Source organism: Carassius auratus, chromosome 20 (assembly GCF_003368295.1).
Source record: "Carassius auratus strain Wakin chromosome 20, ASM336829v1, whole genome shotgun sequence".
In the NCBI taxonomy this organism is placed as follows: domain Eukaryota; kingdom Metazoa; phylum Chordata; class Actinopteri; order Cypriniformes; family Cyprinidae; genus Carassius; species Carassius auratus.
Genome location: NC_039262.1, coordinates 1,986,632 through 2,000,095, shown reverse-complemented (window position 1 = coordinate 2,000,095; position 13,464 = coordinate 1,986,632). Strand labels below are relative to the sequence as shown.

Sequence of the window (13,464 nt, the reverse complement as noted above, 5' to 3'; positions counted from 1 at the left end):
ATGTTTGTGAGTGTAACAGCACACTTTTTTTCATATTTTATATATTGCTGCACTTCTTTAAGAGAAAAAAAAAAAATATATATATATATATAACATTTCAGCCTTTTAGTTACTTGTTTCCCATTACAATACAAGACCATTATACCAAACAGTTTCTACTTTGACCCTCAAAATTCACAATAGATTTTAATTTAGAAAATGTGTAAGAAAAGGTGAAATCAAGTCATTGTCGATTCATTTTATTTTAATGCATTTTTTTGAGAAGTTTGTAGATCTGAATACAAAGATAAGCATTTTTGACCCAATATACATATTGTGTTTAATATTAACTGGACTTCAGTTATAAACATGACCTCAATTCTCTGTGGGTGTGTGATCGCACAAATGTGGATCAGACAGCTCTCAGTGTACAGACAGAATTGTAGGTGTGCAGTCAATGCTTTTGACAACAGTTTTGAGAACAGTTTTGTATGTATTTATGAAAATCTATCACTGCTTTCTCCTGCTCTTTTGTCTCAATGGAGCCTTTTCGAAGGCGTCGGATTTCTTTGATGGCTTCCAGACCTGAGATGTTCCTTTTTTTCACCAGATAGCAGGCCAGCATGGTCCCTGTCCTGCCATGACCATGCATGCAGTGAACCGCAACGGCCTGAGGAGCACAAAGAACCAAAATCAGATTTATCTGACCGACAGCAGTTTATGAAAACACTACAAATTTGGTTGACACTCAAAACAATATTATTGTTCCACAAACTGATAAAATGTGTTATTAACTGATTAAATATATATATAGAGAGAGAGAGAGATCACATATAGTTCTTATTTAGAAATGTTTTATAGCATTTCGGTTTCAATAAGCTACTTAGAATTTAAGCATTATAACTACTGGTAAAAAAAAAAAGTACAGCCTGAATAGTAAGTCGATTTAGATAAAAGCATATGCTAAATGCATAAATGTAATTATATAATTATATAAAAAAATTGATCTAGTGTTAGTTGCCCACATTTTTACAGGTATTACATGAATTTTACAGATATTAAACTAATATAATCTCTTTCTTAAAAGGAAATACAATTACTTGTCTAAAATAGCCTAGAAATGAATAATTATTGTCTTCTATGTATTTTCAATTGATTTCTAGATCAATTATTACAAGTTCACAATATAAGAAAGACAGAAGGCCTCGAATATTAAAAAATATATAGTAAACATTTAAGTCATTTAGATGTTAATTATTATATAAAAACTGTTCAGAGTAGCGCCCACTCGGCGGCGTCACGTGGTATCGGTTACTTTTCTACGCGCTGTTCGGTTTGACCAATAAGAGCCGTTTATGGTAACAGGTTAACGTTGAAATCATATTATAATTTTAGCTGGTAATACACAATTAACTAAAGAAATCAGAACCATAATAATTTTATTCTTTTTAATTTGGTAATGTCTTTAATACAAAAATAAAAATAGAGAATTCTGAAGAAGGTTGTTTTAGAATTTTAGAAGATTGTTTGCCCGCCAAGCGCCCCCTTGCGGAAGAGAAAGTTGATTTGCAGGAAACGGATGCTCTCCAGTAATAGTATCGTAAGTACAAAATAGGCTACATCCATGGCTACATCTCGTCTAACTAAACATTGTGTGAAATTGAAGCTGTAGACTTTTATTTCGCTGGACCTGTTCTATAAAAGCACTATAAAAGCGTTCCTCCCTCACCTCCCCTTTAGCATTGGCTTCCTCCACGATGCTCAGGAATCTCAGGATCTGAGGCAGACTCGGCGGAGTGAAGTCCACTATGCTGATGTGATGCAGGATGAGCTCCGGACAGGTGTCGTATTTCGGTGGTTTGGATTCTAACAAGCACACCAGGTGTCTGATGCCATTCTCCACCAGGAACTTGTAATGCTGAGGTTCTGAGGGACAGGCCAGACCGGCGAGTTTGTGAGGTTCGACCCACGAGAAGTTCGGCGGAGCGACGAGAGACATGACGAGATGTTCGGTAAGTGCTGCTGATGCTGCTGTAAAGCCCTTTGCTTCTTCACAGCGACATTATATAGCGACTAACCTAGAGAATGAATCGGGCTGCAAACAAGGGCGTGTCCTGTGTGACTGTCACACAAGTGTTACACAATACTGCTTCTGATTTAAGTACACAAGCATAAATTGCCATGGTAGAAGGAGACCGGGGCTAGTTGTCACACTTTTTGCTCCAGCGGCTACAAAGCTGAGCAACATTTCAGTAAAAAAAAAAAAAATTATTTATTTATTTTTTTCACAGTGTAAACAGCTTTAGTGATTTTAATGGGAGTTTTTGAGAGTGCTTGAACTCTAGACTGTCAGTGAAAATGTTATTTGTTTTATTCACATTAACTTTCAATGTTAGATTCACATTAAATATAAAGTCAGTCGTATTAAAATTGTTTTAGCATGACACCCATATCTGTTACTTTACAGTTTTTTTCAATTGCTAACATCCAATCTAAAATCACATTTTCAAAACTCTAAACACAATTAGCAAAACATCTGTCTTTTGTGTCCATAACATTTACACAGTTAGTGTTGTTTTCACAGAATATTCAGTCAATTAACATGTTTCTAAAATGCTTAAACTTTCTTTTCACACAAGCTTACCCCATGTCAAAATCATGGATAAATCTTATTTTTTATTTTTTATTTTTTTTTAATGCTTAAACACAGCACGAAAGAAATGAAGACCTAATGTTCCAGACTTTAAATATAGTGTAACGCCTCTTCTTCTGCAACAAAAGAGCTGATTTAGAATTATTGTAACTACTGATAACTGAGAAATAACTCATTCAAATCTTAATTCATAATTTCAAGTCTTGCCATTACATGCATGCACAATAAAAAGACAAAAAGATTGGTCTCTGTACACAGAGAAACAGAAAAAGAAAGAAGATATCTGGACGAGGGAGAGTAGTAGTTGGACCAGGAATGTCTGGTTTGGTTCAGCTACAACAGACAGCGAAGACCCAACCTCCAAGATCTGTACACCTCCAGAGTATTGAAGAGGGCTAAGAAAATCACTTTGGACCCCACACACCCAGCCCACTCTCTCTCCGTACTGTTGCCTTCTGGTCAGTGCTACAGACCATCATTTTCTGTTCTAATTCCTGTGTATGTCTGTACTGTCTGTATGTTTGCACTATGTCCATACTTTCTTCTGCACTGGAAGCTCCTGTCGTCAAGTCAAAGTCCTCGTGTGTGGAAACATACTTGGTAATAAAGATCTTTCTGACTTTCTGACAAGGGAGTAGGAGAGATAAAAAGGTACAAAAGGCAAAGGGCTGTATGTTTATTTTTTTCACACACTGAAATTTCATTTAGCCAATAAGGCTTTTCTTACAGCGATTCTGTCACTTTTCTTTTACATTCCATAAAGTACTGATGACTTCTTCACTATGAAGTACACATACTATCTAAAGTGAATCTACACATTCACACACAACAAATGAAGAGTTCAGATGTCTGAATTATTATTCTTGTTGTTTTTGCTGTTGTTTAAACGGATATCATATTGTTTATTCTATACAAGTCAAACTGAAACATAACAAGTAATGCAGATTTTGTAGTGCCATTAATTGTTAGAATTTTGACAGTCTGTGCGTTATGGTAAACTATGTTCCTGTTGGATAGAAAACTAGTGGAAATGTTTTGACTGAATGACTCGATTTTGAAGCGGGTTTGCTTTGTTTTGATAGAGTTAGTATATTAATTATTTATTTTATTTATTTTCACTTTTTTTTTTACATATAAATCTTTTAAAATCATTGAAATGTTATAAATGGTCAAATCAAAAAATCATTGAATGTTTTATTAGTTTTAAGCCACTGAACATTTGTAATACATTTCTTAATTAATCAACAAAAAACAATATTAAACACAAAATAATTAATCAACAGCAAAAACGGTACACAGCCGTTGTTTTTGGCTTTATTTTCCTTGCATGTCAGTTGAATGTCTTCTCTTCAGTGAAGAGGATATTAGAGAAAATATACTGAATTATGTATCATGCTGTATCATGAATTAATTATTAAGCACAAGAAAAAAAAAAATCCCACCCAACTCCTTTCTTATATTTTTTTCCCTAATTTCCCTGATATGATTTATAATTACAGTAACGTATAGGCTATTTTATTGGATCTTTGGCTATCGAAACTATGAAACCTTTGAGGGTGGAGCTGCAAGGAGCTCCTCATCTAGATTGATTGACTCTTAATCTTTGACATGAATAGAACAGCAGGTTACATCAGTAATATTTTTGCATGAACTGCACTAACAAACAGAGAAGCAGCCATAGGAAAGCAATATTTTTGGTGTCACAACGGCTCATGCAGGGTGCAGACGGGATGACACTGATGTTAGGAATCAGCCCTGTGTTGCGTGATATGTTTTTCTGGAAAATTATACAAAACATTGTTAACACCTTAGAAAACCAAGAGATTGATGTGTTGTGGAGGTGTGGACACTTACAAATGAATCCGCAATCACGACGAGCTGGTCGATTCTCTTCAGTGTTTGTTGGTATTGATTGATAGACGTGTCATTCCAAGTCTTACTGGACATCATATTGAGCCAAGTACTGCAATTATCAAATAAAAGCAATGGTCATTAATAAGAGCTAAATGCATTCATTGGATGACGTTTAGATAAAGCTAGTGTTTAAAGGCAGATTACTTTAGAGCTGGCGTTCCCATCTCAGATCTTAAAGTAGCTGTATTGGGGAAGCTCATACAGCCGCTCAGATTCATAGCTGGATAGTAGAAAAGGAAGGCCAAACACATCTCATCTGAGGTTGAGAGCCCCCCCTACGGGCAGACAAAAAAAAACTTTTTAATGTAGAGAAGCAGTGAAAGAAGCTGCATGAAAAACAGTGATTATATCAATACCAACCCATGTGAGTGTGCTGCGGTTTTCAGTGTTGTAAGTGCACTCCACCAGCAATTTGTCACCCTGAAAGTCCAAAAAGACTGAATGCTACTAATAATTATGCACTGAAAAAACAAAACTTCCTTTAGACAACATAAATATGACGTATGGTATTGTGCAGTGCATATATTTCATACTATATGCTTAAACCACTGTAAACTGAACAGCATTGTTTGAATTATATGAATCATTTCATACTCACCAACTTCACCGTCTTAGTTTTGCCCAAATTTGTTACGTCCTGATATTCAAAATCATAGTTTTCATCCGCAGCTAAGAAATCAATCTGTTTTTCACCTCTGAAATAGACAACAATCTACTAAACCTAGAGACATTTTGTGCAAGATCATTGTTTCCAATCTAATGACATTTTTGCACTGCAAATAAAAAGAAAATGTGGTGACTTTATCTGCATGATCTGGCGGAGCTATAGGATGCACTTTTAAGTTGCTCAGTTACAGAAACCGTTCACACAAAAATAATAATCTGCTAAAAATGTACTCACTCTCAGACATCCAAAATGAACGTGAGTTTGTTTCTTCATGAGAACAGATTTAGGGAAGTTTAGCATTACATCACTTGCTCACTAATGGATCCTCTGTCAGAATGAGTCCAAAATGCTTAAAAAAAAACACTCAGAAATTTGTTTCTTACACTTAGATTTTTGCTTCAGAAGAATTTATCAGGGTTCGTACGACTGCTTGAAATCCTTGAAAATGATTGCATTTTAATGCAGTGCTTTGAAAAATGCTTGAATTATATGAATAATTTCATACTTTATTTGTGCAGGTATTAAAAAGCCTTAAACTTTATTTTAAAATACTGTAGATACCCTGTAAAATATATATATATTTTTTAATTTTATAATTTATGTACTGTAATATGTTGGTTAAATTTGGCAATGTTATGTGCATTCCAGGTGGTTTGATATTATCTCAATAATATCTAAAGTAGTTTAACATGTAATTTACCACATTGCTGGAAAATCTTTAAAAAATTTACATTGAAAAGTGCTTGAATTTACTGAAAAGGTGTTAGAACCACCCTGATTTATGAACGGGAGTGGTGTGGATTATTGTGATGTTTTTATCATTTTATGGGTTTGGACTCTCTTTCTGACAGCACCCTATTGGAGATGTACTGTAGCATTACATCACCTGCTTACAAATGGAATGGCAATGCAATGTCAAACAAGCTGATAAAAAACAATCTTCGGTCACCATGATTTTGCCAAGTAAGACATGTTCCTGGATCAACATCTTTTGATGATCCTGGATCAACATTGTCCAAAAATATAGACTGAACCTAATCTCTCCCCCTAAACCTACCCATAATTTAATCCTAAAATGAGTGTGAAATGATAGCTAATTAACAAGGGTGTAGAAGCACCTAACCCTGATTATAAGCCTTAAACATATTTCATGAAAAATTATATCTCAGTTCTGATTGGTTGATTGGATGTTCTAGGATCAGCAAGGATGTTGATCCAGGAACATGTTGTACTTGGTGAAATCATGCTCGCCGCAATCTTCCATAAGTCATCCACACGACGCAATTGGCACCTTGTGAAGTGAAAAGTCAAGTCAAGTCAAGTCACTTTTATTGTCACATCACCACAGCACATGTGCCTTGGTGAGTGAAATTCTTGGGAGCGCGCTCCAGAAATTGCAGAAATAATTTACGTATAACCATACAGACTTCAACAGAAAATGTGCAATATGCACATACATATAGTCATTACACATAGTGTACTATTTGACATACAGTTAGCTGCGTTAGTAAGAAACAAATCCATTATCAAGATTTCTTTAACTTTAAACCATCTCTTCTGACCAAAATACAATTCCATAATCTATGATATTGCTTCCTCTAGTGAAAAAGTTCATCCCTGGTTGTCCTCTCACATCAAAATCCACTGACATATTTGTTTGAAACTGTTTTCACTCCCTTCATTTACTTCATAGATTAATTTGAGTCAATTTTCTGGACTCAAAAAGCATTATTATTCATAAGACTTGTATTTTAGCCAGAATCAACAGACAGATTAAAAGATTTGTTTATCACAAACACGCAGCCTCTCACTTCACAGGACGTTATTTAATGGACTGGAGTGGTGTGGTGGTGTCTGGTCTCTCATTCTGACGGCACCCATTCACTGCAGAGGATCCACTGGTGAGCAAGTGCTACTTGAGGGCGAACTATTTCTTGAAGTGATCATTTTGTTGTTTCTAATCTGGCCAATTAGTTTGTCTTACTTTGAATGCATTGTATTGTACTCTTAAATCACATTAAAGGTACAACTTAATTAAAGGTACAAGGAAGCGGTTTGTTCTTTTTGTCTAATAACAGTGTGAATTGTGTGCTGTAGTTCAAGTCATATGATAGCTGTGTGAGGAACAGACTGTAATCTAAATCAGTATTAGCTGCTAATCTTCTCCGGCATAGCACGCAAAGAGCCATATTTGAGTGATATATACATACAAGATATTTACAAATTATTACAAATGTTTACCTGAAGTGTCCGACTCGCACCTTCCGTCCAGCTAAGTGTGTGTGCAGCATCACAGAGAAAACCTGAAGATCAGTTGGTGTCTCCAGAACCTGTAGAGCACAGAACACAGGATCATCCAGTCATCTGCTGAATCTGATCGAGTGTGAGTAGATAAAATTACATACAAACCTTTGGAATTTCAGCAGTGTCACACAAGCCATACGTGAGGAACGATTTAGCTTTGGGTGGGATGGCGTACCCAGGAGCTACTACAAGCCCTGTCCCCAAAACACCTGCATCGTGCTGACGGAGTTCAGATGTGTGATAGAATCGCAGTCCTGAGTTATCAACTCGACCTGTGCAGAGAAAAGACACAGAGGTGTAGTGTTTTGTAATTCCGAATGCTCTAAATGTGATATTTTAAAATTGAAAAACCACTGACGACTGACCTTTACTTTTATTAGCATTGTTGTAATGCACTTCAAGCCTATAGAAAAAATCACCAACATTTCCTCCAATTGGAAGTCCTGCCACTTCAGGGAGTTCAAAAGCCTTAGAGAAAAGGATATGAATCTGAAATACTTTTTGATCACTCAGAGAACCCACAAATACTCAGTTATTTTAACCAAGATTTAAATGAATCATTTAATACAAGAAAGAAATGATATGTATAATTTCTGATGCAGAACAGAGACTAACCCCTCCACCAACTCCCCACACTGCTATGGTCTCCATACACAAGCTGGTTCTTAAGGATTTGTAACACTCCACCTCAAGCGGTTCAGTCACGCTCAGAGGGCAGCGGTACAGCAGCAGATGATGCACGAGGTCAAAGTTTGTGATCACCGGCTCAATCTGGACATAATGAAAGTGAGTCAGAGATGAAGATAATTGACAGATCGCTGGATAGTTCAGGATTATGGGTGTTAAATTCATAGACTCACGCGATAAATGTGCTGTTTGCGATCAAATGTTGGGGCTTTCATGATCTTGCAGTGATAGTGGGTTTGGTTGGCTGGTACAGTGAACTGAAATGATTTGATTGTAAATATAATTAAAGTGTAAAGTGAAAGTTCCTACATGTGGTATTTTAAGCCAAAGATCACCATAGGGGAATTACATTCACAAGTGAATAGCAACAACTGATAGCATCGTAGACATTGTTTGATGCATTCTACGTCGTTTTATCACCAGTCTAAAAAAGGTAGACAGATGTTTTTGCAAAAATCATTAATATATAAATGACTAACTCAAACAGTAGAGCAGACACTAGCAATGTCAAGGTCAATGGTTCGATTCCCAAGGATAATGTAAAATCTCATGCTAAATCTCACCCAAAAATGAAAATGTACTCACCCTCAGGTCAGCCAAGTATTAAAGCAGTTTGAGTCTTCATTACATAGGTTTTGTATTTTAATTTAAAGTGAGCTGTTCCATTAATTCACTTTAGTCTATGCTAAGATCTAAACGTTGTAATCAAGTCTAAATATTTTGGCATATTTTTTCACACGTATTATTATGAGCTTAAAGTATGAATTGTAAATCCTCTGTTTAGTGAACTAAAATAAATAAAGCAAAACAAAAAATAAAAATCCTTCTTACATTGATCATAGTCAAGTCGAAATACTTGCTGTTTGGAGGGTTGACCCGAGGCATGTACTTCAACAGGTTCACCTCCTTTGTGCCTCTTTGGGCGCTGTGGTATGTGATGTCATCAGTCTGTCCATATGCATAGATCAGCTTCATGGGGACATTCTGATCATACAATAAGACAAAAGCCCATCATTTATCGGCATTTAAAAACACCTGATCCACACCTGAACCAAACAATGAAAAACTCTTTAGCTATTATTTCTGATCTAGACTTTCAGGGTTTTTGAGTTCAGTCCATCTGTTCAGGGAGGTGTTTCAACAACAATTGAGGGTCTCTAAACAAACAGGATCAGTACAGACATCCTGGTCCTAGTGTGTATAGCATTGAGCAGATTCCCAGTATGAATGCTAACTGAAAGAGGACACCCACAGCACTCCTAAAGGCTTAAATATGCTGTGGTTCCTTTGCTTACATTGTTTACTGGATCAAATTACTGAATGCTATACAGTAAAAGTGGAGACCGAAACTGACTTTGTAGTTGCACCACAGTTTCTAAATTGCTCTAGACTGAAGTTCAATAAGTAGGTGTTCTTTTTATCATTAGAACAGGAACAAACAGTACATTTATCCAACCTGTCCACTGTAGGTGTCAAATATGAAGTGTTCCAGCATTATTTGTTGTTGGTGATGGAATAACAAATTTGTTCCAACTATCCAAACCTTAATCTCAACTGTCTCTAAAAATGCTAAATTATATGTTGATATTATTGTTTAAGCATTTATTTGAAATATAAATATTTTGTAACATTATAAATGTCTTTACTCTCACTTTTTGATCACTTTAACGTGATCCAACAAAGAATGTAAAAATGTGGGAATGTTGTTCCAGGACTCACAGTGATGGTTAAGTCGTTTTCATCACAAGCCTCGATGGACCTCTGAAACTTCATGACTGTTATCCCATCAGACTCGTTCAGGGACCGGAGTTTGTAGTTCTGTTTCTGGTCAATCACTGGCATTGAATTCCCCCCAGCATGACGATCCTGAACAACATTAATGATAAATTGTGTATATTTTCAGTCATAACAACATATTTGTGTGATATGCTCTATACATCATTTATTTACATACTATTACAGATAACTAACTGGAAATATCTGGTTAAAAAGGTCAAAGCTCTCACACTTATGTAAGGGTTGTTTTACAGTATTTCATGCAATATCCAGATATTAATCATTTTATGATTAATTGCTTAATGCCACCTTCTCAGATTGAATTAAAATATCAAACTATCAAAATTATTAACTATTTCACAATGAAACCCAGTTATAAAATTCCTCTGACCTACTGAATGAAATGCATATGAATCAGAATAAAGAATGAAATATCAAAAAAAATAAACTATTATCCACTGTTAGTGACTTTGATAGTTATAAGTCTCAGTTTTTACCGTGAAATAACTGCCTTTGGGTCCAACTCCTCCAATGACCATATCGGCTCCAGTCATTCCTCCTTTGGGGCTGAAGCCAAAACCGACCCAGCCACTGGTTCTGACCATGAGCTCGAACAAGATTGTGCCCTGGATCTCATCAAATCCCCACTTCAGATGCACCTTTTGATTGGGGTCCAGGTGTTCAGAGAAAGGCAGAAGAGGGTCTTCCTGAGCCCAGGACCACTGGACTGAAAGCAGAAGCAGAACAAGAGATATTGTGACCATGTTTGCTTTTCAAAATCTGATAAATAGTGTATTTTGTAAGATGTTTGAGAAGGCAGTGACATGAAACTGCACTTTAACAGCCCTATTTAAGCTGTCTGTAAACCCCCTCACCTGATCTCAGTTCTCCTCCTCTCATTCTGGTCTGGTGAATCAGGTTTCTCATCACCTGGTGTTACATTATTATTTTATTTATTTAATTATGTTAGGTCTAAAGCCTCTCTTTGAGGTTTTTTTTAAGTGTATGATTGTAAAATAAATAAACTTTTGTTCAATTTTGGATGGAGAAAATGTTTATGAACAAATATGGAACATTATTAGATGCAGTAATATGGAGCCCCGCACATGACATGCAGGAAAAAAATTGTAGGCTAAATCATGTGCACGATTTACTAATTCATTCCCTCAATGTACTAAAACGTGCACACAATTACTATTGCGTTCCCTCGATTTACTATTTTGTTCACTCAATTTATAATTAAATTAGAAAAGGGAGTCCTAATAGTAAGAGGGTCAAATAAAGATAGAGATGTGTTTTAAGATGATTCTTGAAGATGGCTAAGGACTCGGATTGAGTTGGGAAGGTCATTCCACCAAGAGGGAACATTTAATTTAAAAGTTCATAAAAGTGACTTTGTGCTTTTTTGGGATGGCACAATCAAGCGACGTTCACTTGCAGAACGCAAGCTTCTAGAGGGCACATAAGTCAGAAGTAATGAATTTAGGTAAAAGGGTGCAGAGCTAGTGGTGGTTTTGTATTCAAACATCAATGCCTTGAATTTTCACCCAACTTGATGGTGAAATTGTGATGAAACGATGAGTTTGATGGAACTACAAGCAGTTCTGTCTTGGCAAGGTTGAGTTGAAGGTGATGGTCTTTCATCCAGTTAGAAATGTCTGTTGGACAAGCTGAGATGCGAGCAGCTACCGTCAGAACATCAGGATGGAATGAGAGGAAGAGTTGAGTGTCATCAGCATAGCAGTGGTATGAAAAGCCATGTTTCTGAATGACAGAACCAAATGATGCCATGTAGACAGAGAAGAGAAGTGGTCAAAGAACTGAGCCCTGAGGCACCCCAGTAGTTAGATGTTACGACTTTGACACCTCACCTCTCAAGATACACTGAAGGACCTATCTGATAGGTAAGACTCAAACCACAGGAGTACGGTTCCTGAGATGCCCTTTGCCAGTATAGAGTTGACATGAGGATCTGGTGGTTAACCATGTCAAAAGCAGCAGACAAATCAAGCAGAATAAGTATTGAAGATTTGGATTACACTCTTGCCAGTCTTAGGGCTCCAACCACTGAGATCAAGTTGAATGTCCACTTTTGAAGTCAGATTGATTGCTGTCAAGGAGGTTCTGTGTGAGAAAGACAGACACTTGGTTGAACACAACTCGTTCAAGTGTTTTTGCAATGAAAGGAAGAAGGGAAACTGGTCTGTAGTTCTCTAAAAGAGATGGGTTGAGGGTGGGTTTCTAAAGTAGTGGAATTATACGAGCCTTGTCTAAATTATGAGGGAAAAACACCAGTGTGGAGGGATGTGTTAATGATGTGAGTGAGTGCAGATACAACTGCTGGAGAAATGGCTTGAAGGAAAAGAGATGGAATAGGATCAAGCGGACAGATAGTAGGATGATTAGAAAGGATGAGTTTGGAGACTTTTGCCTCAGAGAGTGAAGAGAAGGATGCGAATGAGTGTATGTTTGCTGGTGAAATGTGCTCAATGGATTGTGGTGTGAAAAATTGTGTACTTATGTTTTTAATTTTATTAATGAAAAATTTTAGATTTGTGCTTCGATTTAATAGGAATAGGGATGCTCGTGACAATCAGATAAAACAATAATTTCTCAATTATTTATTTTATAATAATCATTGTTCAGATTGGGACTTCAGAGTGGTTTTGCAACTCATTTTGATTCAAAACAGCACTTCGGGGGACATACAGTATCGCGAATCATTTGATTCAGATCGGGACTTCGGAGCACAGATTATGAATCATTTGATTTAGATCTGAACTTTGGAGCGGGTTCGTAAATCATTATTCAGATTGGGACTTAAGAGTGAGTTTAAAACTCGATTGATTCAGATCGGAACTCTGTAGCACATATCCTGAATCATTTGATTCAGATCAGGACTTCAGAGCGCGTTCATTAATCTTTTGATTCAGATTGCTATTTCAGAGCATGTATCAAAAAAGATTATAATTTATTTTTTTTATTGTTTTTTTAGTAAACAGTACAAAACATTAAATCATTAAGGGAGTATAGTTATAAAAACCAATATAAAGAAAAATAAAATATATAAATACAAATCCCATGAGAAAATTAACCATAGTTTTATTATAGTAAAAATGTAGATTACCACATGTATAACCAAATGTTGTACTACAAATACCATGGTTAAACTATGGTCAGTGTAGCTGGTAATGGTTACTGAGCATGGCGGAGCGTGTGTAAGGCTGGTGAAGGCTTAGCTTTCCCCTGGCCACGGGGTCTTCGGGCAAAAATGCCCCTGCACAAACAAATTAAAACTATTACTTCTGTTGCTAACAAAGTGTAATGAATAGAAAGTGTCGACTGCGGCATTAAATTAAGATTTGCTCATGTTGCTCCGTATTTAATTTTAGGCGTTTTAACATTATTGAGCATTATAATCATTCACACACGATTCTTTTGAGCTTCGAGATGCAGTGGCCAATCAGAGATGTTCAAGTAAGTA

The 13,464-nt window shown here is 36.3% G+C and overlaps 2 protein-coding genes across 2 annotated transcripts; both read right to left on the bottom strand.

Annotated features, from left to right (window-relative positions):
* Nucleotides 1-223: 223 nt before the first annotated feature.
* On the bottom strand, nt 224-2,137 carry dusp23a (dual specificity phosphatase 23a). The gene is made up of 2 exons (XM_026290400.1): nt 1,709-2,137; nt 224-649 (listed from the first exon to the last, which is right to left on the bottom strand). The coding sequence occupies exons 1-2, from the start codon at nt 1,976-1,978 to the stop codon at nt 434-436; spliced, it is 486 nt and encodes a 161-aa protein (XP_026146185.1). The 5' UTR covers nt 1,979-2,137; the 3' UTR covers nt 224-433.
* A 1,928-nt stretch (nt 2,138-4,065) lies between these two features.
* Nucleotides 4,066-10,744, bottom strand: LOC113120536 (DBH-like monooxygenase protein 2 homolog). Its single transcript, XM_026290404.1, has 13 exons — nt 10,478-10,744; nt 9,924-10,070; nt 9,036-9,188; nt 8,378-8,461; nt 8,133-8,288; nt 7,883-7,985; nt 7,623-7,789; nt 7,455-7,543; nt 5,145-5,241; nt 4,907-4,966; nt 4,691-4,821; nt 4,487-4,595; nt 4,066-4,409 (listed from the first exon to the last, which is right to left on the bottom strand). The coding sequence occupies exons 1-13, from the start codon at nt 10,742-10,744 to the stop codon at nt 4,263-4,265; spliced, it is 1,710 nt and encodes a 569-aa protein (XP_026146189.1). The 3' UTR covers nt 4,066-4,262.
* Nucleotides 10,745-13,464: the final 2,720 nt, after the last annotated feature.

Coding starts and splice junctions, on each gene's coding strand:
- dusp23a (XM_026290400.1), bottom strand. CDS start 1,978: ATGTCTCTCGTCGCTCCGCCGAACTTCTCGTGGGTCGAACCTCACAAA. Junction 650..1,708: donor AAGCCAATGCTAAAGGGGAG/GTGAGGGAGGAA, acceptor TGTGCTCCTCAG/GCCGTTGCGGTTCACTGCAT.
- LOC113120536 (XM_026290404.1), bottom strand. CDS start 10,744: ATGGTCACAATATCTCTTGTTCTGCTTCTGCTTTCAGTCCAGTGGTCC. Junction 8,462..9,035: donor TCGACTTGACTATGATCAAT/GTAAGAAGGATT, acceptor AAATCATTTCAG/TTCACTGTACCAGCCAACCA. Junction 4,410..4,486: donor TCGTGATTGCGGATTCATTT/GTAAGTGTCCAC, acceptor ATAATTTTCCAG/AAAAACATATCACGCAACAC.